General features: G+C 39.0%; 1 protein-coding gene across 10 annotated transcripts in view; it reads left to right on the top strand.

The window, feature by feature from the left end:
- LOC135461982 (diacylglycerol kinase beta-like) overlaps window positions 1–26697 on the top strand; it is a 94142-nt gene extending 67445 nt beyond the window's left edge. For 5 of the 10 annotated variants that reach the window (XM_064739292.1, XM_064739300.1, XM_064739301.1 and 2 more), the window contains exons 14-28: window positions 1153–1251; window positions 2525–2545; window positions 6503–6595; window positions 9583–9674; window positions 10308–10382; window positions 11353–11438; window positions 12328–12417; window positions 14040–14206; window positions 14846–14910; window positions 17349–17439; window positions 17761–17986; window positions 21122–21242; window positions 21667–21727; window positions 22910–23002; window positions 24507–26697. In XM_064739292.1, coding sequence (XP_064595362.1) covers window positions 1153–1251; window positions 2525–2545; window positions 6503–6595; window positions 9583–9674; window positions 10308–10382; window positions 11353–11438; window positions 12328–12417; window positions 14040–14206; window positions 14846–14910; window positions 17349–17439; window positions 17761–17986; window positions 21122–21242; window positions 21667–21727; window positions 22910–22999 — 1377 coding nt within the window. In that variant the 3' untranslated portion in view covers window positions 23000–23002; window positions 24507–26697. The remainder of the gene's footprint in view (window positions 1–1152; window positions 1252–2524; window positions 2546–6502; window positions 6596–9582; window positions 9675–10307; window positions 10383–11352; window positions 11439–12327; window positions 12418–14039; window positions 14207–14845; window positions 14911–17348; window positions 17440–17760; window positions 17987–21121; window positions 21243–21666; window positions 21728–22909; window positions 23003–24506) is intronic. The other 5 variants (XM_064739295.1, XM_064739294.1, XM_064739296.1 and 2 more) reach the window with 5 other exon arrangements.
- The last annotated feature ends 352 nt before the right edge of the window (window positions 26698–27049 follow it).

Raw genomic sequence — 27049 nt, forward strand, 5'->3', positions numbered from 1 at the left:
TGACATTTATTTGCTGGTAAAATGTACAGTAGGTGGGTATTTGTAGTGCCAAATTCAGCAATCCATTAACAGTAGGTGGGTATTTGTAGTGCCAAATTCAGCAATCCATTAACAGCAGGTGGGTATTTGTAGTGCCAAATTCAGCAATCCACTGACAGTAGGTGGGTATTTGTAGTGCCAAATTCAGGAATCCATTAACTGTAGGTGGGTATTTGTAGTGCCAAGTTCAGGAATCCATTAACAGTAGGTTGGTATTTGTAGTGCCAAATTCAGGAATCCATTAACAGTAGGTGGGTATTTGTAGTGCCAAATTCAGGAATCCATTAACGGTAGGTGGGTATTTGTAGTGCCAAATTCAGGAATCCATTAACAGTAAGTGGGTATTTGTAGTGCCAGATACAGCAATCCATTGACAGTAGGTGGGTATATGTAGTGCCGAATTCAGCAATCCATTGACAGTAGGTGGTATTTGTAGTGCCAAATTCAGGAATCCATTAACGGTAGGTGGGTATATGTAGTGCCGAATTCAGGAATCCATTAACAGTAGGTAGGTATTTGTAGTGCCAGTTTCAGGAATCCATGACCCAACAATGTGGTTAGTGTGGTTTTGCATCAGGTTTCCGAGTGGCACATGAAGGTGTTCAGTTAAATTAATCTATTACACATTCATTAGCACCTCTGAACATTAAGAAATACAATTCTGATATTCATGATGGCAAGATTTCTTTATGTATAAGAACTTAGGACATCTGACATTTGTGCTTTGATCTAGCAGTTAGATTTAAAAAATAACAACCTGCAGATGTTTGTGGGTTTCCCCCAGGCTCTGCACAGTTTTCTCCCACCATAATGTTGGCTGCCATCATATAAATGAATTTATTTTAATATGGTGTCAAACACAAACATAAAGAATTTAATCCTCACCAAGTGAAATATTGTCTTACTTTTGGTCCCGTGTACTGTTACATAAAGGAACAATGGCATGAGCTAATTATCATGAAATGTGGCCCTGACAAGATATGACCAACAAACAGCTTTTTCCCATAGTAAGTGGCTATGCATTTTCTGCAGATTAAATTGGTCTCTCTTGGTACTAAATAGAAACTTAAGTATTTGTTGTAAGTGGGTTTCCATGTTTGTTTAATTCCCCAGTTACACAATAAGTGTGCCTCACAGGTGAAGCCAGAATGTGACCTGGGTGAGTTCCGGGACCACATCCTGCCCCCTACAGCCATCTGCCCTGCCGTACTGGTGAGTCTTACCTCTTCACCTTCATTTTGTACCCCTATGCATTCCTACCCTTACCTCTGTGTCTTGGGGTGTTCACCACTGTGAATACAGTACTGAACACAAGAGCCCTAAAGAGAACAACCAGTCCCATGTGGGTAGATACTAATGGTTGGGAAGACACTTTTATCCACAAATTTGTAAACTTCAGCTAATAAGCTCAGGTTGTCTCCACGTTATGGATAAAATCCCAGTATGATCTCCCATTGAAAATGTAAAAGATTTAAATTAAAAGTGCTTATTTTTTTACAAAAACTTTTTGGGATTTATTACAAGAGTACCAACATTATTAAACTATTTGAACTATTGGAGTGTGGATTGGAGAAAAGAAATACCAAGAGTGAAAATGTTTTCCAAGATGTTTTTTCCCCCCTTTTCTCCCCAGTTGAGAAGGCTTTGTTGCCAAGATGCTATTTACATGAACATCAATTGACTTTCATTCTAAACATAAAACATACACATTTTTTAATAGCTTGTTAGTAGCTGAAAATCTATGTGAGAGAGTTTGTCAATTACTGGTCAAAAGCTTTTTCTGGGCACTCAGCTTCTCTGCCCTATCATATCAGGTAAAATATTCTTAAACACAGAGGTAAACATCATTGAATTGATGTCTTTTTGGTCAAGTTTATTCTAGTCATAGAATAATTTATTAGCTCTATGTTCCTCTTATTTCATGATTGTATGCAAGTGTATGCTTTCTCATAGTCTCTTTAATATACATGAACAATATTTCTCATTTCCTGAGCAATAAGCTTATATGAGAAAGTTTTTCTCCAGCCCTAGGTGGGAAGGTCTGCCAGCAACCTGCGGATTGGTCTCTGCCCAATTTCCTCCCTCCGTAATGCTGGCTGCCGTTGTATAAGTGACATATTCTTGAGTATGGCCTAAAACACCAATGAAATAAATAAATATATATAAGAGAAAGAATGGTGTTCACTTAATTGCTCATGTCTGGTTTCATTTTATTATTTTATATATATATATATATATATATATATATATATATATATATGTATATATCCTATATACACTTTGTATGCAAATACTTAGTATTCTATGGACAACTTCTGCAATATTGACATGCAAACTTATTTATTTATACTACATATTTTTTACATACATTTGTGTTATTTGCGCATAAACATAAATATGAATGTCATTAGTTTCCGCTATTCTTGTGAAAGAGGTTTTTATTGATTTTAATTCTTATTTTCAATGTTTTCTGACTTTGGAAAAGTCATTTGGCCAAGGAGAAACAGTAAGGGTCTTCCTGTGACTATCTGTAGACACCAGCTTGCCGTACTCTTCTCCATCTTGTAATTGATGTCTAGGTTACCATGGTAACCGGCTTTGTGTAGTCTGTACGCCCAGTCCTCACATCTCAATCAATAACCAACTGTGTTGCACTGTGTCGGCCTGTGAAGAAAGCGCTGCGAAGAAATAGTATATGACAACCTGTGGTAACAACACGCCCCTAAACAACCCTGTACTCCCTCACTCTAGCTGTTGTCTGTCTGCCCAGTATTGTAACCATCATCTGCGTTCATAGCACCGCTACTTTTTACACCTGACAAAGAGGGAGAACTGTCCAGGCATCTAGTTCATCTTTTAATGCACGTCAGAGCTTGTCCTGGATAGCTTGCTGACTAGCAGCTGAGGTGGATGAGTGGGTGTATGTATTGATGAATGGTTAAGATTCACAGAATTGATCTGTGGATATTTTTGGCACGCACAATATTTTCAGAACTCAGTAACACTGATCCTGTGAATATTTCCTTTCGCAGTTGTTCTTCAAGTAAGCACTGAAAGAATGGCTGTCATAAGTATGCAGTACAAGCGAAGCTGACAATTCTCTATATACAAGCTAATAGTTCACCACAAACAAAATCAGCAGCAGGACAGTGATTGCAAGGTTTGTGGTGGACATAAAGAATGTCCCAATTATTACCATATCACTGGGCCAACTCTAAATTCTGTAGAGACAAAGGCCAAAGGAATGATAATATTCCACTATACACATTCACCAAGAAATAAGTTTATAGAAGCTGGTCACAAGTGTATTGGCAGTGAGCTAACGGTGAGCTAATGACATGCAGCTGAGAATCTTTAGCCTGATTTGTACTGTGTGAACTAATTTCAGATCTGTAGTAGCCACTGACTGTACAGACTTGTCAATAGATCTGAAGAGATTTCACCTCCTAAAATATAGGAGCAAGGATTTGGTTGGTGGAACAGCAAAAGGCCTTTCTTCAGATCTAGTCTGTATGAGAAACAACTACACTACTACATGTAAATGGAGGTCTGTTGTACAGAAAATAAAAATGGATATGTAAAGCGGTTTCACTCCCTCTAGTGTATGAATGTGTGCATGTGTTTTATATGGCATATGGATATGTTCCTGTGTTCTACACTCACTGGAGTATGGATGTGTTTCTGTGTTCTAAATTCAAGAGCGTATGGATGTGTTTCTGTGTTCTACACTCAGTAGCGTATGGATGTGTTTCTGTGTTTTACACTCACTAGCGTATGGATGTGTTTCTGTGTTCTACACACACTAGTGTATGGATGTGTTTCTGTGTTTTACACTCACTAGCATATGGATGTGTTTCTGTGTTCTACACTCACTAGCGTATGGATATGTTCCTGTGTTCTACACTCACTGGAGTATGGATGTGTTTCTGTGTTCTACACTCAGTAGCGTATGGATGTGTTTCTGTGTTTTACACTCACTAGCGTATGGATGTGTTTCTGTGTTCTACACTCACTAGCGTATGGATGTGTTTCTGTGTTCTACACTCACTAGTGTATGGATGTGTTTCTGTGTTCTACACTCACTAGTGTATGGATGTGTTTCTGTGTTCCACACTCACTAATGTATGGATGTGTTTCTGTGTTTTACACTCACTAGCGTATGGATGTGTTTCTGTGTTCTACACTCACTAGTGTATGGATGTGTAAGCGCTACATAGTATAAGCACACTATTGCCACCTTAGTCTCATACAGACCAGCACACTTTTCCTGAAGATATTCTGAAGCGTAATCTGTTAAAATTTTTGTAGTAAAGATTATCATATTTATTGGTTTGTGGAGTAGGTCTAAGTAAATTTTGACAAATGTTTTTGAAAACCGAATAAATTTTTATACATTGATGGTGTCTTGATTCTGGATCTGTAATGTTTAGTTGACCAGATGAAGTGGTATTTTCTTCATAGGCTGGAAATCTTCCTACATGTACAACACTGGGAATGGCCTTTGAAATAAGTAAATGTTTCATTTTATGAAACTTTTCAGTGACACCTACCCGAAGTGACATGCAGGGAAAGATTTTAAAATTCTGTCTTTTCAGTAACAAAGATAGCCTGATTTGTGGGGCTATCCTTTCATTACATGATCCAAGAACTCGAGCCTTTTATTGTCTGACCTGGATCTTATGATGTTTTGAAAGTTTACAGTTTTAATCCTGGATCCTTTGAATGTGTCCCTCTTCAGTAAAGCACATTGATGGGTTACTCATTTAGTTCATCTGTTCTATTTCATGTTAAAAAAAAAATGACCTCTTTTAGAAATTGCCCGTTTACACATTAAGGCAAAGTTTTAGTCATGTATGTGTTCACAAGACAAAGAAAGTCTCGTCACAGTCATATTAAGGACCTACATGTGCCAATTTCCTTCCCAGAATTCTTTACCTTTACTGCCAAGGTGTGGTGTAAATGTATCTCTTTGTACATGTAATATTAGCACTTACTTAACCTTGTTGGGTGGTATGGAATGTCAGTCAGACGTAAATAATTTACACCTTTCTCTCATTTTTACCAACTTCTACTGTAGAGCTTTATGATGACCTTTAACAGGAGTTTAGGTCAGTTTAAATAGATTCATATTCTGATCAATTCTGCATGTACATAAATGGCATTACCTGACCGCTAGAAGTATAAAGAGCTGTGAAAGACTGAGTTTTAAAGTTTGGTGAAATGTCCTTACTCTGTAACTTGTACCAGATTTTAGAGAACTGGGGTCTGTTTTACAAAGCAGTCATAACAGTTGCCAGGCATAATGCCCATGATATATGTTTATGTACATTACCACAGTAAATGTAGCGGTACTTGGTTTGGTGTTAAGGCGGCTTTGGGAGCGGGCCCTGGATTAGTGTGCGCTAGTAGTGCATCTCATGTGTAATGCTTAAAAGATTTCATCATATAAGGATTTGGTCTTAGATCTCCTGTCCAGCACTCTAGCAACTCAGCTAAACAGAACATCTGATTTCAAAACCCTGTGTCACCCGTAGAGGAAATCCTTAAATCCTACACCACCCTAACCACTCTATTTAGTAGAAAAGCACAAATGATATTTTAAAGGATACATGAAAAGGAACTATAAAATAAAGGTAATGTTTCTGTGCCAAATGAAATTTAGGCCCCCGAAAGTTTTGTTTAAAAAATTTCATTTTGGGGGGTATTTTTTATACCTGTTAATTACCCCTCTATTTTATGCATATTTTCCATCAACACACCCTCTGCCCGCCCCCATTCGTTCTGTTCCCCTCACCCCACCTCCCATTACCCCAGACCTGTTCAGTCTGTCCCCCTTAGTGTTCTTTTTAAACAGGGATCATTGTTGACGTCATGGCTGCAAGCCTTTAAATTTCTGAACTGATCGCTAGGGCCTTAAGAAAACTTTGAAGCCAATTTTAATTCCCAAAGTGAAAGTTGAAAATTTTGTGTGTACTGTTATTACACATGTTAATCTGCACATTAACAAAGAAAAACAAAGTTTCTCATGTATCCTTTAACTGATGAATACATGTATATGTATACAGGTGCATATGTGTAAGTAGTACATGTGCCATATATGGTGTCTCAGTATTCAGAGATAGATATAAATTCCACTCTGATGTCTCACCAGAGAGGCCTTTGTAAAGGTTTCATTGTAAGCTTAGTTATCTTTTAGATATGAAGATTTTACACTAGATATTATAGGGAATATAGTGGAACGCACTTCACTCACTGTTTAATACTACGACTGCTATAGTGTCCAGTAGGCTGATTGCACAATTATAGATCTTACCAGTCAGCTGGAATAACATCACATAGATTACTCCTGTTCATTTTAATGCCATTGCGTTTTCGGCAAAATTGGAAATGGTACCAGCATTTGTCTGTTTGTAAAAGTGCTAAGATGACTCAAATTATGGTTTGTATTTTTTTTGTTTTTCAGGAGCGGCAGCGCACAGTTGGTGAAAAGGGAAAAAATGAGAAAAGAGGTTTGACAAGAAATGATTCAACTAATTTTGACAGCCAAATGGTAAATGTAATTGACCTCCAAGATTTTTTATCTTTTCTGTGTGATGACATGTATGTCTGTGAGATATGTCCCCTGATCTGTGTGACGACATTTATGTTTGTGAGTTATGTCCCCTGATCTGTGTGAGGACATGTATGTTTGTGAGTATGTCCCCTGATCTGTGTGACAACATGTATGTTTGTGAGTTATGTCCCATGATCTGTGTGACGACATGTATGTCCATGAGGTATGTCCCCTGATCTGTGTGACGACATGTATGTCTGTGAGATATGTCCCCTGATCTGTGTGACGACATGTATGTCTCTGAGATATGTCCCCTGATCTGTGTGAGGACATGTATGTTTGTGAGTATGTCCCCTGATCTGTGTGACGACATGTATGTTTGTGAGTATGTCCCCTGATCTGTGTGAGGACATCTATGTCCATGAGGTATGTCACGTGATCTGTGTGACGACATGTATGTCTGTGAGTTATGTCCCCTGATCTGTGTGAGGACATGTATGTCTGTGAGATATATCCCGTGATGTGTGTGACGACATGTATGTATGTCCCCTGATCTGTGTGAGGACATATATGTTTGTGAGTTATGTCCACTTATCTGTGTGAGGACATGTTTGTGTGTGAGTTATGTCCCTATCTGTGTGACGACGTATGTCCATGAGGTATGTCCCCTGATCTGTGTGACGACGTATGTCCATGAGGTATGTCCCCTGATCTGTGTGACGACATATGTCCATGAGGTATGTCCCCTGATCTGTGTGACGACATGTATGTCCATGAGGTATGTCCCCTGATCTGTGTGAGGACATGTATGTCTGTGAGATATGTCCCCTGATCTGTGTGAGGACATGTATGTTTGTGAGTTATATCCCGTGATGTGTGTGACGACATGTATGTATGTCCCCTGATCTGTGTGAGGACATATATGTTTGTGAGTTATGTCCACTTATCTGTGTGAGGACATGTTTGTGTGTGAGTTATGTCCCTATCTGTGTGACGACATGTATGTCCATGAGGTATGTCCCCTGATCTGTGTGAGGACATGTATGTCCATGAGGTATGTCCCCTGATCTGTGTGACGACATGTATGTCCATGAGGTATGTCCCCTGATCTGTGTGAGGACATGTATGTCCTTGAGGTATGTCACATGATCTGTGTGACGACATGTATGTCCATGAGGTATGTCGCCTGATCTGTGTGACGACATGTATGTCCATGAGGTATGTCCTGTGATCTGTGTGACGACATGTATGTCCATGAGGTATGTCCTCTGATCTGTGTGACGACATGTATGTCCATGAGGTACGTCCCCTAATCTGTGTGAGGACATGTATGTCCATGAGGTATGTCCCCTGATCTGTGTGACGACATGTATGTCCTTGAGGTATGTCACGTGATCTGTGTGACGACATGTATGTCCATGAGGTATGTCCCCTGATCTGTGTGACGACATGTATGTCCATGAGGTATGTCCCCTGATCTGTGTGACGACATGTATGTCCATGAGGTATGTCCTGTGATCTGTGTGAGGACATGTATGTCCATGAGGTATGTCGCCTGATCTGTGTGATGACATGTATGTCCTTGAGGTATGTCCCCTGATCTGTGTGACGACATGTATGTCCATGAGGTATGTCCCCTGATCTGTGTGACGACATGTATGTCCATGAGGTATGTCACGTGATCTGTGTGAGGACATGTATGTCCATGAGGTATGTCCCCTGATCTGTGTGATGACGTATGTCCATGAGGTATGTCCTGTGATCTGTGTGAGGACATGTATGTCCATGAGGTATGTCCCCTGATCTGTGTGACGACATGTATGTCCATGAGGTATGTCACGTGATCTGTGTGAGGAGATGTATGTCCATGAGGTATGTCACGTGATCTGTGTGAGGACATGTATGTCCATGAGGTATGTCCCCTGATCTGTGTGATGACGTATGTCCATGAGGTATGTCCTGTGATCTGTGTGACGACATGTATGTCCATGAGGTATGTCCCCTGATCTGTGTGACGACATGTATGTCCATGAGGTATGTCCCCTGATCTGTGTGACGACATGTATGTCCATGAGGTACGTGAGATCTGAGAAGAACACAGATTAGGACCACACTGAATTACCTACCTTGAGATCACCCCCTCGTTAAAAACGTACATTGCTAGAAGCAGACTGTGGTTAGGTGGCACCTCAGTAGTATGTCTAGTAACAAGTTTCCGAGATAAAGTGGCATAGCTAGTTGAAGACCTAGTTTTAGGACAGATTTTAATTTTGTAATCTAAGTTGGAAAGTCCAGGAAAATTTTTTTTTTAATCAATTCAGAACGTTATTTTAAAATCGTGGACCTAATTAAATATAACAGAGAGCTTCGCCAAACTCTTTAAGCTGAAAAAGGTGAACTTTATTCACGATATCTTGACATCTGCGACTCACAAAGGCTGATTTGGTTGTTTTTTTTTGTTTACATTTTATTGCCTAAAAACTATTTGTCTCTGTCATGACATAACCTACAGGCTGCATGCTTTAATAGGCAAGGTCCACTCTTTGTAGTCTCACGCCTCAAGTTGTGCAGTACGTCATAGTCGCTGTGGTGTAACAAGGGAGGTAATTCAGGGCAGGGCTATTCAACCGTATTCATATTCTCTTTCTTGCCTCAGTGACATTCTGAAGTATTTCATCAGTTAGTGGTTTGCTTTAGTCATGAAAATTATTTGAAATTGGTATGCTGGCAAGGTATAGAAATATAAGAAACTTTTTCTACAGATAATAATTAAGAGAAGACATAGTTACGATATAAATAGACATTGTTTTATACATGAAACAGCTGATTTTGCTGTTGACCACAACCACAGTGTAAAGCACGAAAGCCTGGTTCTCCACTTAACAGCGAAGTTGCCACAAAGACTCTAAAACTGGCAGTATTATGATTTCACCAGGAGATGTCTGATAATTTGCTCATAACAAATATCAAGGTCTTCTCTTTTGTTGCAGGGTCAAAGTTCATTTCAGATCACACCCTTAGATAACTCCCATCCATTACTTGTATTTATAAACCCTAAAAGTGGCGGAAAACAAGGCACAAAGTAAGTTTTCACCATTTGGTATCTTAATTTGGTGTGGCTTACTTAAAGACATAAATCTCCTTCAAAGTAATTGATTTGTCAAAGAAAAAATTTTTAATTTTGGACAAGGGTTTTTCATGACTTATGTGAAGTGATATTTTAAATGAAGGTTGTAATGAAATTTTTGTCTTTATGAATTGGTGGAAAATACTACAGTCTTGCAATCTTTTTATCTGTTTATGTGATGTATTCTATTTGTGTTTCATTGAGGGATGTTCATATCACTATTGCTTTCTCACTATCACCGTAGAAGTAATGACAGTATTCACTAAAACATGTGAATGGGGCCTCCGTGACTAAAGGGGTTAGCATGCCAGCATGGCGCAATGATCCAGGAGCCTTTCATCAGGGCAGTTACTGTGAGTTCGAGTCCAGCTCATGCTGGCTTCCTCTCCAGATGTAAGTAGGAGGGTTTGCGAGCAACCTGCAGATGGTCGTGTGTGTTCGTCAAGCTCTGCCTAGTTTCCTCCCACTAAAATGCTGGTTGCTGTTGTATAAGTGAAATATTCTTGAGTACGGAATTAAAAACACCAATCAAACAAATAAATTAATACAAATTACATATGGATGTATATTTTTGTTTGTAATTGACAGGATGCTACGAAAGTTTCAGTACTTGCTCAATCCCCGTCAAGTGTATGACTTAATGAAAGGTGGACCCATGCCAGGGTAAGCTTAGCTTTCTCATAGGGGTTGATATTAAGATACCTGTTCACAGGTGAAGTGCAAAAGTTTTTGATCTGAAACTGAGTGTTGCCATGGCTTGTTCGCCTTGAATTTTGGAATGTCCTGGCATCTCAGTTGCCCTAGTGCAATTGTCGGTCAGCTACATTTTTTTTGTAACATGAGTGACAAGTGGTGCCACAATGTTCTAGAAACAAAGATAAGGGACAGACATTTCCATACATTGTACTGACAATTGTAAAGATATATATTATAAGGGGCCTCCGTGGCTCGGTTAACGTACTAGCGCAGCATAATAACCCAGGAGCCTCTCACCAGTGCCGTCACTGTGAGTTCAAGTCCAGCTCATGCTGGCTTCCTCTCAAACCGTACGTGGGAAGGTCTGCCAGCAAACTGTGGATGGTCATGGGTTTTCCCGGTTTCCTCCCACCATAATGGTGGCTGCCGTCGCATAAATGAAATATTCTTTGGTACGGCGTAAAAACACCAATCAAATAAATATATTTATATTGTAGGTACTTGATGAATAATTTTCACAATGCAAATTTTCGTAATTTACCTTCTACAATAAGAGGAGAAGAATGTTGACAACAGTGTGTGTGAAATTTGAATGCATTGCAGTTCACCTTTAAGCCAGAAAGTATATGAGTCTGGGAATGATAAAAAATTGCCATGCTCACAACTGCTTTGGAGTATTGTAGGCCATATGAGTGTAAGGGTGTTCAGTGACTCAAGGGACATAATTCAACATGGATTTCTACTTTTCTTTGTGTATACTGCATTATCTCCCCTGTATTGGCAAGCTACAGCTGGATCTGTGCTGCATTTCAGTTAATGTTAGGTAATTTAAGCAAAAAAGGTACTTGAGGCTCATCACATGCATTTCTTCCATATTTTACCTACCATTTGTTACATAATATCATTTGGTTAAATGAGAACATGATGATCATTTCAGATTACAGTTTTTCAATGATGTTCCCAATTGTCGGATATTGGCTTGTGGCGGTGATGGAACAGTTGGCTGGTTGCTGGACTCCTTAGGTAAGGCCCTATCCAAGAATTCTACTGCATGCTCATTGTGTAATGCTTAGTGGAAATGTCCTTTGAAAAACCCTTTTTATAACTATAATTTTTGAGAATTTGTTTTAAGTCTGTGATTGTTGGATGGATTTTGTTTATTTGACTGTGTGCGTCATCATGTTCAAGAATATAAGAAAGCGACAAAAATATAAGAAATATGAGAAAGTTTCCCATGAACATAGACAGGTGGGTGAGGGAAGGAACTAGAACTAGACCTTTGTACTGTGCCAAGTTCCTTTGTACTGAGCTGGGTAACTTTATATTGAGCCAGATACCTTTGTACTGAGAAGGGTATATTTGTACTGAGCCAGGTGCCTTTGTACTGAGCAAGGTATATTTGTACGGATCTAGGTACCTTTGTACTGAGCCAGGTATCTTTCTTCTGAGCTGGGTACCTTTGTACTGAGTCTGTTTGCACTAAGGAGGGTATCTTAGCACTGAGCTGGATACCTTTGTATTGAGCATGGTACTTTTGTACTGAGAGGGTATTTTTGTACTGAGCCAAGTACCAGATAGACCTCTTGTGAAGCTGCACTTGGATAAGCATGAGCTCAATTCAAATGTACAGCTTCATTACTCAAAGCATGGTCTCCAGCAAAGACACTTTAGCTCACTGAACTAGAGAGGGTCCCTCAAGTGGTTGATGTCAGGAGTTTTTGTACTGGATAATGTTATACTCTGGCCTTTGTGTCAGTTGTTTAAAACATGTTTTGTAATGAAATCAAAGTTTACTGAAGCATAACAAAGAGTGATATGGATATGTACTTTTTTTTTGTTTTTCATATCATCATTGACCCGCTGTCACCAACTCCTATGATGATGATGATGTTGTTCTTGTAATTCTCCTTAGATAAAATGACCTACACGGTGCAGCCTGCAGTGGCAGTGTTACCTTTGGGGACAGGCAATGACCTGGCTAGGTGTCTGCGCTGGGGAGGAGGTTAGTTACACCATCTACCAAACTGGATGTCTGCTAATAATGCATGTACATGTGTCAATTACATACTACATGTTACCTACATGTAGCAGTTTCTATATGCTACATTTATGTTATACCAAGTAGTGCATGTTCCATCAGTTTTTGCACTACCTGCCACATATTACATGATATATGTATCTATCAGTTTATGCATTACTTGTCAAATACATACACTACATATTACTATGTTACAACATGTACACTCTAAAAGCCAACTTAAATGCTTATTGTTATAAGGCTGATTACTACATGCTATGTACTAATATTACTACATGTGGTAATTGTGTTGTTCCCAGTTACCTGAGCTAAGCCGTACTGGGCATGAGGAGCCCTCATAACTATTTTCACAGTAAAGAGTCCAAAAATGATGCAGTTATGATGGGAAATTTCTTCAACTGTTTCGTTTTCAAATGTATGTTGAAAGAACTTCCCATCCACTTCCACTTCTGTGAAGTTTTAATGTAAATGATTTTGTATATTTTGTTATATTGTTATTCAAATGTCCTACATTTTACTAGTTACACTGCTACACCCTACTTTTAGCTTAGCACTAGCTTAGCAGCATCCTATGCTGCCAGGTACAGTGATGAAAAAAAAACAAACACACCTGTGTAAACTTGATCAGTGTTCTTATAACAGCAAAACACTACCAGAAGTAATATTTCAGCAAAAATTACTGTGACTTTTAGACACTACCTGCCTAAACCGGCCCGGATAGCACAGTTGGTAGAGCGTCCGCTTCGGGACCGGTAGATCCAGGATCAGTCCTTGGTCGAGTCACACCTAAGACTTTAAAAGAGGAAGTTGTAACTTCCTCGCTTGGCGTTCAGCATGAAGGGGATAGTGCAACGACTGGTTGACCCGTATCAGTATAATGGCTCGGGCGGGGCGGCTTACTTGCCTTCGGTAAGTCGTCTCAGTGATGCAGCACTAAATAAAAGAGCGGTGGAAATCCGTCCTGCAACAAGGAGGCACATTACACGTGCATGCACCCAAATGATTCCTTCGTCGTCATACGACGTTAAACCCCAAGCACTCACTCACTCACTCACTACCTGCCTAATACATATTATAATCATTATCCTGACCTTGCTTCTGTTGTCATCATGTCACAACATGGCTGTGTATGTCAGCAACCTGTGGATGGTCATGGGTTTCCCCCGGGCTGTGCCCTGTTTCCTCCCACCATAATGCTGGCCGCCGTCCTGTAAGTGAAATATTCTTGAGTACGGCGTAAAACTCCAATCAAATAAATAAATAAACATGGCTGTGTAACATAATATCTACAAACACAAACAATGTTCACACCTAGAATTACACCTACAAGAAACCACTCTTTTCTGCAGGCAGGTAAAAATAATAAAAAAATTCATTATATAGTTTTCACTAGTTTTCATTTTATTGATTGAGTTTTGTACTTTTTACTGCCTTTATAAATACACATCCATAGTCTCATAAGGTATTAAATTGAGTCTGCAGTCTTATGACCATATGCTTTTTCTGTATTATGTGGTTGTGGCAATTCATTTGACATCCTTGGTATGTGCATAATTTGTAATGAGTTTCTCTGATTATCTCTGCAGGCTATGAAGGTGACAATTTAGCAAAAATTTTACACAAAATAGAACACAGCACACAAGTAATGATGGACCGGTGGCAGATAGAATTCTCTAAACCAGATGATGTGGAGGAGGAACAGGGGGACCCTATTCCCAGTAACATCATCAACAACTACTTCTCTGTTGGTGTGGTGAGTAGAACCAGTACACAGTTAGATAAGCTTAAGAGTTGGGAGACCCTATCCCCAATAGCACCATCAAAAGCTGTGTGTACTTCTCTGTCAGGGCGGTGAGTAGAACCAGTACACTGTTAGATAAGCTTAGGAGTTGGGAGACCCTATCCCCAATATCACCATCAAAGCTGTGTGTACTTCTCTGTCAGGATGGTGAGTAGAAACTGTTCAATAATGCGGCTTGGTTAGATCTAACCCTGTAAATGCGACTTGCTCCCAGAGGTTATTCTTGTTTAATGTATTAACAGGGAGAACTTATAATAGTTTTAGTATTGACTAGTTCCAAATGTACCTTGAATGGTTGTGGGTTTCTCGCCAGCTCTACTTCTCTCACCATAATACTGACCACCATTGTATAAGTGAAATATTCTTCAGTACAACGTAAAACACCAATCAAGCAACTAAATAAGTAAATAAATTACCTTTAAAATAATGGCTGTAACCCAGGACAGGTGCACAGGTCATATATTGTGTATTTGTTTATATATTATATGTACATGTTTTGTTCATCAACTTTTTTTAGGCTACATTGAAAACTGTGTTAATAAACAGTGACTGGTTTGATTTTTATTTAATTTTTATTATGTTTTTTTACAGGATGCGTCAATTGCTCACAGATTTCATTTAATGAGAGAAAAACATCCTGAAAAATTCAACAGCAGGTTAGCTTATTTTATTTTGAAATCTGTATGTACATGCATGTTCTGTCAAAATAGTCCAAGGTAAGTGTTTATCTTATTTGGAGATGGAAATTAAATTAGTTCTGTTGTGAAGTGTCATTAGTGAGGGGAGTATAGTTTGTGTGTGTGAACAAGCATGTTCATGTAGCCTGAGGGGGAACATCCTGCCCTCCTCCTCCACCCTTACCTTCCCTGGTATTAGATCACAGTTACATGGCTGTGTGAGGGCTTAACACTCAGGCCTCCCCCTCACACACCAGCATTGCACAATCTAGCCTTTATTTGACGAGACTTCCACACAAGAACACCTTAAATATTTGGAGCTTATTTACAGATGAGAGATAGATGGCTGTATATAGGGGGCTGTTTAGTGAGGGCCAGATGGGAAAGCCAGCCTCCATGTCTCAGGGCTAGCTCAACCTGACTCCACTATAAGATGGCAAATCTGGAGTGTACCTGTCTCTTATCATAGAACTATGTGTCCACATGGCCGTTTGTTTTCTTGTTAGGCAATAAGGGACGCATATCTTTAGATGGCATCTGTAAATGCTTCCGTACAACTTGAGTACACATGGTGGGGTGTGAATGATGTGGCCTACTTCCATGGAAACTTCATCCTTGGGGTTGAACTTAACTACGGAATGTAATTGGCTGTTGGGTTCAGTGTAATTTAAGAGGTACCTGTCTTCCTGGATGTTAGCTGGTCCTTCAGTTGAATGAAAAAAAACATGATTAAACTGATTAAAATATTAAATTAAAGGATCGTGAATATAATGGAATCAAATCTCTAGCAACAAACTAACTTATATCACCATCAGCCAGCCCTGTATCTTGTCATATATGCATGTCTGTGTTTAGTTCTCTAGTTATACTTACTGTACGTACATTTAACTATACCAGGATAGAACAAGTCCACCAGGGCTTTATACCTGCCTTGCAGTCATTCGAACATTTTTTTATAATCATGAATGTTTATACTAATAGTTTCTGTTTTATATCTATATATACAACTGAGTTTTGGTGAATTTAACAAACAGACATCGTGCAGAATCCATACTTTAGATTTATTGTAGTTATGGCCACTGGTATCCAAATTACACATTATTACATCCCAGGTGAGTTGGATCAACTGTTACTGGCCTGACCATATCACCAAGACAGCAGACCCCTTTCAATTTCAAGCCTTGGTAATGTGATGGGTGCAGTAGTTGGTTATTGTTTAGTTCTGTTGTGTAGTTGGTTGTTCTTATCAAATGTTTATATAGGTGTGGTCTTCTGTTCCTTCTTGTTTGTCACTGTGATTTGTACAAAAATCCAATGTACATAATTTGTTGAAATGAACTGAAACCAACTTTGATGATGAGTGATACATAAATAATCATAGTGTATATATGAAATTGTTAAGCTTTAGAATTATGAAGAGAAATCCATGCTGCCATCATGCAAGATTTCCCGGACTATTCATGCTTGATGAAAAATGCCAAGTCCATCTTCAGTTGTACTTAATGAAGTTTATGAACGAAGTTAACCCAGGAGATACAAAAACTGTTCAGCTCCACTATAAAGGTTTTGTTAAAAACTGAAAAGATCTGTCCGCTTACAGTTGCTAAATCTGCTGCTCAGGCCATATATTTCACAGATCCATCACATATTGATAGATATCTTGTCACAAGATTGACAGATTTGATGTCATTGTGTCAAAGTTTTCTCCCTTTGAATGCCTCTCCTGTGGTGGAGAAAAAATGAAAGTGACAACCGGTAGTTTTTACCTGTATCAACAGGTGTGTGTGTTTGTTTTGCCAGCTCTCGGGGCTGGGTTTTTATATGCACGATGTTACCTGTGTTATCTGTGGATAACAAAGATCAGGCGTGTATATGTTAATCCATGTACCTTAAGGTGTCTGAGTTCAGGTCATGGGTCATGGAGGTCTGAGGTTAGAACCACACCCAGTGCTAGTCAGTATAAGCCCAGTCCTGTTGTACATTTTTGTTCTGCCAGCAGGAACTATTTCATTCTTGCAATGTGTCAGTCTTTAAGGCAGTTATCTGTTATCAAGTTTATCTTTTATTCCACACTAATCCATTCACTCAATCCTTTACATTGAAAATATTTGTTAATTTCACTTTGTTAGATTTTGGTAAGTCATTTAGCCAATCCATCACCTTGTTAGATAAAGCACCTGTGTTGTGAATATTATAGTTTCGTCTTGAGGGACAAATGCTGGGAACTGATCAGACTATGGCAGTAACAAAAAACTGCCCAGAGGTGTACAAACTACCTGTAGTTGTGCATTGTCATTACACAGTCAAAATTCCATTCTGCACCACCAGAACTAGTCATTTATTTTCTAAGATTTGATTGTAATAAAGTTTAATATTTAAATGTCTTTTTTTATCAATTTAAATTATTTTATGCACAGGATGAAGAACAAATTGTGGTATTTTGAGTTTGGGACCTCGGAGACATTTGCAGCAACCTGTAAAAATTTACATGAAGATATTGACATTATGGTAAGTTGAGCATCAGTGATGATTTTTCGCACTGTATTCATTCTTTGTTTACTCTTCCTTGCTTCACATTCGTCCAAACTTGTTTAGTTTCTGCTTGGATTAATGTACCAGTTGTGTTAGTTTCAAGTTTCTATCAGTACTGTTACTAATAACTTCTAATAGTATGGAGAAAGGTTTGTACTGATCAAGCTGAGGAAAGTAAGTAGTTGGTACAGTGCTATTGTAATTGATAATTTTTAAATTGAATAATTGTATTAAATTGAACCATTACGATATCTCATGTTTTCACATTCATCTAAATGATTTTCCTGTTGTTTCTAGTGTGATGGTGTTTCACTAGACCTAGCCAATGGACCCTCATTGGAAGGCATAGCTCTGTTAAATATCCCCAGTATTTATGGAGGTTCCAACCTATGGGGTGAAAACCCAAGCCAGAAAAAACGAAAGAAAGCTCAGAAAGGAAAGAAAGATAAAGACAAAGAGTATTCAACTAGTAGCATGTCGTCTGCCGAACTCACTAGAGCTGTTCAAGGTATGTGTATCCCAGGTGTGTGGAACTTTTCATACTTCTGCATCGTTGTTGTCTGTGAGAGTGAATTGTGATTAGACATGACCAGTATTGTTCATGGTACATGTGTTCTGGGGAAACTCTTGCTGTTTAAATGCAAGTGGTTTTGAGTGACCGTTCAACCTTTTCACATGTTTGCAAGGTGTTTATTCAAGCATATTCTGAAGGCAATATTTGGTGGAGACTGATAAAATTATACTGAAATGGGACAATCCAACCAATATAGTTTTGTTTACAAAATGAAATTAAAATTTCACTGAGAGTTGCTCTTTCATATGTGAAAAGGTTGAGGAATTAGTAGTCACATGTGCTGGTATAAGAAATAAGAAACAAAGTAAGAAGTTCAGAAATGACCAAAGCTGACATTTTGTTGTTTCGATGTGCTGCAGAGTTGATAATCCATGTAGCTCATAAAGTAGTCTTTCCTTAAAGGTTGCTTAGAGAGATGACCTTTATGTAGGTGTGGTTGTTGGGTTTTTTTTTTAAGTTCATTCACAACAATTCATAAACAATTTTGGATTGTTAAAATTATTGCAAACATATGTACATGTGCTTGAAGAGATCCAATTGTGTGCAGACTCCTGCAACTCCAGATACAATGTAGATAAGGTGGATACAAGCCTAATCGTGGTAATCTGAGTTAACATTGGTTCTGACCCCAACATGTCTCTCAGGTTGGGATTTCTATGTCCCCACTCATGATATATGGGGCACTGTTTATAGAGGGCTCTGATCTTCAGTCGAGAAATCATGTGTAAAACCACCATTGCGGAGGGCTTTATATTAAAGACATTCACTTTTGTCGGAATCAGAATTTTCTTGTTCGCAATTATATGAAACCTAATCTGTTCTTTGTGGTTTGTGTACAGCGTAGTGTTAGCTGCTGGCTGCTGCTCTCCACCAGGTCATCTCTGGCAGCCAATCCAGCCTGGAGTGGCGACTCCCCTTTCAGCCAATAACACTGCCTTTATGCATCTCAGTTCCTGCTGAGATCCACTCTCAGCACTTTATTTGTAGCTCGTTGCATACTGAGTTTTGTCTTGCACACAAGACCTGCTTCGGGTTGCTGCAGCTCCCCACTGATACATCTGAGGCAGATAGAATTACAAAAGACAAGATAAAGGATGTGCCTAACTTGCTTAATTAAAAGATGTTGTTAAATGGCTAAAGCCTTGTGTTTAGCAGAAAGCTGGAAGCAGTAGGATGATGGGAGCCATTAGTCAGCACTCCAGGGGCCTTTGTCTTCCATGAAGTTAAAAAAAAAAAATAAAATAAATCAGAAAGGGAGAAAATATGGCACGTATAATATCAGTGGACAATTGAGACCATTGTAAAAACAATCTTTATAAATTGAAGGATGAATGTTTTTGGGTGTTTTTTTTTTTTTTGGAAAGTTTCGAAACTAAAAGTTTCAAAAGATGTTATAGGCTTGCACATAAGATCAGTTCTAAAACAATATTTGCAGCTGGATATTCACTGTGATTTCAGATGTCTTGTGATGTGTAAGATTTATTTATTTATTTGATTGGTGTTTTACGCCATACTCTAGAATATTTCACTTACACGACGGCGGCCAGCATTATGGTGGGTGGAAACCAGGCACAGCCTGGGGGAAACCCATGACCATCCACATGTTGCTGAAAGACCTTCCCACGTACGGCTGGAGAGGAAGCCAGCATGAGCTGGACTTGAACTCACAGCGACTGCATTGGTGAGAGACTCGTGGGTCATTACGCTGGGCTAGCATGCTAACCAACTGGGCCATGGAGGCCCCTGATGTTTTAGATGTTTTAGATGTTTTTATGTAATATTTACATTCTGTAGGAAAGTGTTCATTCTGTAGGTGTAAGTGTAAGTCATTATAACTTTTATGACTGCTGGTAACTGTGGATATATTTCTCTAGCTGTCAACAGTTACTACTTCTGAAACCCTTGCTGATCATCTGTTTTTTGTTACACCTATGTGCTGATTACTGTTCTGCAGCTTTTGATTGTGTTTGTTCAGCTGTTGATGGGGTGTGTGCAGCTGTTGATGGTGGTTGTGCAGCTGTTGATGGTGGTTGTGCAGCTGTTGATTGTGGTTGTACAACTGTTGATGGTGGTTGTGCAGCTGTTAAAGGTGGTTGTGCAGCTATTGATGGTGTGTGTGCAGCTGTTGATGGTGGTTGTGCAGCTGTTGATGGTGGTTGTGCAGCTGTTGATGGTGGTTGTGCAGCTATTGATGGTGGTTGTGCAGCTGTTGATTGTGGTTGTACAACTGTTGAAGGTGGTTGTGTAGCTGTTAAAGGTGGTTGTGCAGCTATTGATGGTGGTTGTGCAGCTGTTGATTGTGGTTGTGCAACTGTTGAAGATGGTTGTGTAGCTGTTAAAGGTGGTTGTGCAGCTGTAGATGGTGGTTGTGCAGTTGTTGATGGTGGTTGTACTTCTGTTGATGGAGATTGTGCAGTTGTTGATGGTGGTTGTTGATGGATTTTTCGTCTTCAACTATTATAAATGATGACCATATTGAAGACTGTTCTGTAGTCATTTGTGATTGTGTTATGGAATATTGTTCGAGTATGATAGGAGTAATATTGTAAGACTCTACAGCTATTGATGACTGTATGAATGACTATTGTAAGACTCCACTACTGTTGGTGAATATACAAATGACCATATTGTAAGACTCCACTACTGTTGGTGAATATACAAATGACCATATTGTAAGACTTTACAACTATTCATGACTATACAGATGACTATATTGTAAGACTCTACAACTATTCATGACTATACAGATGACTATATTGTAAGACTCTACAACTATTGATGACTATATGAATGACTGTATTAACAAATTTGTGACTATTCTACAGGTTCATTTATTGATGGCAGTAGTGACACTTACTCTACCTCTGTGTGTTAGGCTGTCCACGCTGCTCAAGTAGGTCACTATCCACCCTGCAGGTATTGGCTGTGCAGCAGTTATCTTTTCTGCATGTACTTTTAATATAAACCTTTTACCCATGTACTGCATTCCCCAGCTCTTAAATGCCGTCTTCCCATGGTGTTGTTCTCTTAAATCTGATATATTTATGTATAGATGTTAAAATCTGCTGATGTTTCACTGAGTAGATATCGGTGACCGGCTGATAGAAGTGGTGGGGCTGGACAACTCTATGCATGTAGGACAGGTTTATGCAGGCCTTCGGGCTTCTGGACGGCGACTGGCTCAGTGCTCATCGGTCGTCATCAGGTCAGTTATCTCCCTTAGATTTCTATAGATATTTCATAAGATACGGTGTAAACTAGTGACATGTAGTCTATGTCACAGGTGTGTATGTTACATGCAAGATCATGTGTTTCACTGAGCCATGCTGATGAGACTGTCATTTGTTGTCGTGATTTGTTTTGTACAAGGAAAGTCTTTGTTGGCGCCTTTGGGTTTCAAAAAGCTAGATAATGTTCAAAAGAGGTAGTAAGGTGCAGTTTCTGAACTGTTCTGGCTCCCTGCGAATATCAATAACTATAAGAGCAGAAACATTTAACCATACAGGTTAGAAAATGTATCTGGTGTCTGGTAAAGGTGTGTTGCCTCACCTGCCTTTCTGAACTGCCAATATGGCTTATTATCAGATTATCTGCTACATGTATAACACATCTGTCTGATATGATTACAGGACCCGCAAGCGTTTCCCCATGCAGATAGACGGAGAACCTTGGTTACAGCCCCCATGCACTGTAAGATCTGCTAAGGAGAAACTTGATAATGATAACTGTGGTGTAATCCTTGATAACTAAAGTAATCCTGCGTTGATAACTAGAGAAATCCTACAGTGACAACAAGAGTGATCCTGTAGTGCCAACTACAGTGATCCTGCAGGGATAACTAGAGTAATCCTACAATGGTAAATAGAGTAAGCCTGCAGTTATAACTATAATAACCTCTAGTGACAACCGTAGTAAGCCTCCATTGATAAATATAGTAATCCTGCAGTGATAACTGTAGTAATCCTTGCGTGACAACTAGATTGATCCTGCAGTGACAACTAGAGTGATCCTGCAGTGATAACTAGAGTGATCCTGTGGTAACAACTAGAGTGATCCTGCAGTGATAACTAGAGTAACCTTGCAGTTATAACTCCAGTGTAATCCTGCAGTGATAACTTTATTGTAATCTTGCAGTAATAACCCTAGTGTAATCCTGCAGTGATATCTAGTGTAAGCCTGCACTGATAACTAAAGTGTAACCTTGCAGTGGTAACTTGGGTATAACCCTGCAGTGATAATTCTAGTATAACCTGCACAGATAACAAGTCTGCAGTGATAACTAAGTGTAACCTTGCAGTTATAACTCCAGTGTAATCCTGCAGTGATAACTTTATTGTAATCTTGCAGAAATAACCCTAGTGTAATCCTGCAGTGATATCTAGTATAAGCCTGCACTGATAACTAAAGTGTAACCTTGCAGTGGTAACTTGGGTATAACCCTGCAATGATAACTCTAGTGTAACCATGCAGTGATAACTCCAGTGTAATCCTGCAGTGATTACTCTGTTTTAATCCTGTAGTGATTACTCTAGTGTAACCATGCAGTGATAACTCTAGTATAACCATGCAGTGATAACTCCAGTGTAATCCTGCAGTGATTACTCTGTTTTAATCCTGTAGTGATTACTCTAGTGTTATCCTACAGTGTCTTGAACAATATATTATTGCTGTTCTCTATGTTTCATAATGAAATATTGTCTCATCTATTGAAATTTTTTTGTGGATTTCAGCAATATTTGAACAGGCAGTTATTTTTATTTTTTAGGTGTATATGTGTGTTGTTTATTACAGTGAATAAAAACTGAACCTCTTCTACCTCAACCTTTTGCCATACACCCCTTGTAAATGATCTCATCTGAATTCCCATTGCAGATCTCAATTACTCACAAGAACCAAGCTCCAATGTTGATGTGTCCACCCTCCAACAAGAAGAACTCTCTGTTCAAACTGTTCAAGCGATGACAGGTAAGTCTACTCAGACAGAGCAGTCAACATGGAATCTAAACCATGAAACCTAAAGGGTGAGGTCAGGGAGGCTCATCAGGCTATACATGTGGTACCTTTTATCCTGCAATGCTGACAGATCCAAGCTGAGTTTAATAACAACAGTTAGAAGAGCAGATAATGTTTTACTGTACCCTTGTAATTCTGGAAAAATTATGTAAAACTATGTTAAATTTTCATTACAAAGGCAGATATCAACAATAACTGGACCACTCAGCATGGATCTGAAGTACTTTAGGTGGAAAAAAATTCCCTTTTGTCTGTTCCAAGACGCTTGAAAATTAAAAAGATATATTGATATTAAAGAAACTGCCTCAAGGGTATTTGTTATGTTTGTGTTATGAGAAAGGTATATGGAAATTTAAGTGTGGGATTTTAAATTAACTGTCCTTCCAGTTTTTACACCATGAAACTATATCTGTTGAATTTCTAATTTGTTATTCAATATACAGTAGACAGCTGCTTCCATGAGCTTACAGTTGACAGCTGCTTCCATGAGCTTACAGTTGACAGGTGCTTCCATGAGCTTACAGTTGACAGCTGCTTCCATGAACCTCCAGTTGACAGTTGCTTCCATGCGCTTGCAGTTGACAGCTGCTTCCATGAGCTTACAGTTGACAGCTGCTTCCATGAGCTTACAGTTGACAGCTGCTTCCATGAGCTTGCAGTTGACAGATGCTTCCATTAGCTTACAGTGGACAGCTGCTTCCATAAGCCTCCAGTTGACAGCTGCTTCCATAAGCCTCCAGTTGACAGTTGCTTCCATGCGCTTGCATTTGACAGCTTCTTCCATGAGCTTACAGTTGACAGCTGCTTCCATGAGCTTACAGTTGACAGCTGCTTCTATGAGCTTACAATTGACAGCAGCTTCCATGAGATTGCAGTTGACAGCTGCTTCCATAAGCTTACAGTTGACAGCTGCTTCCATGAGCTTACAGTTGACAGCTGCTTCCATAAGCCTCCAGTTGGCAGCTGCTTCTATAAGCCTCCAGTTGACAGTTGCTTCCATTAACTTACAGTTGACAGGTGCTTCCATGAGCTTCCAGTTGCTTCCATGAGCTTACAGTTGACAGGTGCTTCCATGAGCTTACAGTTGACAGCTGCTTCCATGAGCTTGCAGTTGATGGCCGCTTTTATGGGTTTCCAGTTGCTTTTATGAGCTTCCAGTTGCTTCCATTAGCTTACAGTTGCTTTGATTTATGCTCCCCATTTAATGTGATAACAGTTCAATGCATTTAATGTAAACAGGAACCATGTTTTTAATGTAAATGTTTTTGCCAGCATGAAGATGTGTATATGATTAAAGTCATTAGCACTCTGTGAGTTCAAGTCCAGCTGAAGCTTTCTTCATCTCTGGTTGTAAGTGGAAAAGTCTGCCAGCAACCTGCAGTAGTCCAATAACATGATACCTGGATATCAGCGTAATAACTTATGATACGACTATCGTCTTCTTTCTGATTTTCAGATTTCCAGTCATGCGAATATCTACAACCAGTGAGATCACAGTTTTGCAATCAGTGCAGAAAGCTGTCCCACCCTCTATCGTCGTAGCAACAGAATGGATAACACAAGTGGTCCTGGGATGAGTGTACATGTACTAAGGCTATAATCATGTAATCACAATTCTGTGTATTAATTTATTGTTGATGAATATTTAAAAGTTGTAGTAAGTTGTTTTGGGTTTTTTTTTTTCCACAGTTGCCATGATCATCAGAACAAACCTGTTCATTGATCAATTAAGCATTCATTTCACTGATACTTTATCTGCAGATGGATCCAAAAGTCAGCAAATTCTTCCCTGAATCAGATGCAGCTTTTACGTTGTTTTGAAGTGATAGGTTGACTTTTTTCAAGTGTAAAATTTGTTAAACAAATAGATGATGGTTTAAAATGTTTTGCCTTCCACTGATGTGTTTAAGCGCTGAGGTCAGCAACTCAGCATTTGGACTGATTTCCCACAACTTTCAACTGTCACAATGATCATTAGTTGTGTGTCAACTTAATAGTGGAGGGCTTCTAACCAGTGTACATGTATGTGTACTCCATTGAGACTCCATTCTAACCCCAGTTAACTGACACACACCATACCTTGTCTCTTGCAAACCCGCCTTCAGTTTTAAGTATGGAATTTTGCCTCATGTTGCCAGGAGTAGCCTACCCTTTTTATATGTTTGGTTACTATGGTAACCATGTGGTATGCATGGCAGCCATCTTGTTTTTGCTCACTTTCTCAGTTCAATTCATGATGAAAAGTTATTTGTAGAATGTCAGGGATATTTGTTGGATTTATATTTGAACTGTTACAATTGTTACACGTCTGGCAACTTCCATGTTCGGATGTTTCTAAGTGATCCGTTTAGACCTGGGCTTGATTCTGTGTTGTTGTTCTCCTTTTTTTTTGTATCAGATATTTACATATACAAGTTTGTAGCAACTTCTACAATTATAACCAATATAACTAATATGTCTTACCAAACCATACAATATTATAGCATACATATTTTTAAATATTTTGTACCTTGGTGATTATGATGTGTATTATTATGATTTATAGTCTCCTTCCCTATGTAAGATATGTGTAATTGGGGGTGAAAATCCTTGACATCAACATGCATCCTCAACTGTTCTAATTTCACTAAAATAGGACTAAAGCAGCTGTATTTCCATGAATCCAGAATGGGATTTGTATTATCAACATTAATGTCCACAATATACGATGGTAAAGTGTACATGAACCATAAATAGCCATGAAGTTTCATAAAACTGCATAAACTGTTGGAGAACATTCTAGTGTCTGAGCAGCAAGTTCATGATCTGTCACAAGAGCATTGTGTTATGGAATACCTTCAGAGAATTAATGATCATGATATTGGATGAGGTTATAATACAAGTGTGACATGATCGTCATGTAACTAAGTCATCATTGAAAAATTCTGACATATTTAGGCCACCAGTAACACAGTCACCACATAACTACATGTAGGACGTAGGTCACCAGGTCATGAAATAACTAGGTCACAAGACAATATGGTTTTTTACCAGTATTAAATAAAGGCCATGTCTGATACCATGTCTGATACATGACCATACCATGCACATGGTCTTCTGGTACACATGACCGTGTCATGCACATGGTCCTCTGGTACACATGACCGTGTCATACACATGGTCTTCTGGTACACATGACTGTGTCATGCACATGGCCGTCTGGTACACATGACCATGTCATGCACATGGCCATCTGGTACACATGACCATGTCATGCACATGGCTGTCTGGTACACAAGGTTATCTGGAGCTTATTACATGCTTGTAAAACCTTCCTTACACTTCACCTCTTGACATAGATGCCCTTGTAATGTTGGTAGCTTGATCACCTGACCTGTTGCATATGACAGACAGTAGTTCATACCATTTGTGACCAGTTTTAATACTGATGTGTATTGCCAGGCAGTTAACACATAATCTCCAGTCAGTAACCTATAATATATGACCTGTTCTGCAGCATAGACCTTGATGTAATACAACGCAAAATCGTTAGCTTTCCATCTGAAAACTACTGGGACAGTCAACATAGTCTAAGGTAGCTGGATATAAGGAAGATATCCTCAGTATGTTCATTCAGCCTTTTACCCTACCCCCTTCCCCCCTCCCACCTCCCCTTCTCTTTCAATGTTCTGGCTTGATATACTGGAGCATAGACTTAAATACATGTAGGAATCTATATTGTAGGTGAGAATCCTGTATATACTTATGAATCCTCATATAAATAAATAAATATATATATATATATATATATATATATATATATATATATATACACATATATACACACACACACACATATATATATATATATATATATCCGTTTATGTATATACATACTGCCAGCTATGTTCATGTCCTTAACCACTCCCCCAAGTTGATGGTTAATGTCTGTAGCCCTTTGGATATTTATCTGTGTAGATTACTGGATTACTATATCCCTATTATGGTAGCTTTATGGTG

Source organism: Liolophura sinensis, chromosome 1 (genome assembly GCF_032854445.1).
Source record: "Liolophura sinensis isolate JHLJ2023 chromosome 1, CUHK_Ljap_v2, whole genome shotgun sequence".
In the NCBI taxonomy this organism is placed as follows: Eukaryota; Metazoa; Mollusca; class Polyplacophora; order Chitonida; family Chitonidae; genus Liolophura; species Liolophura sinensis.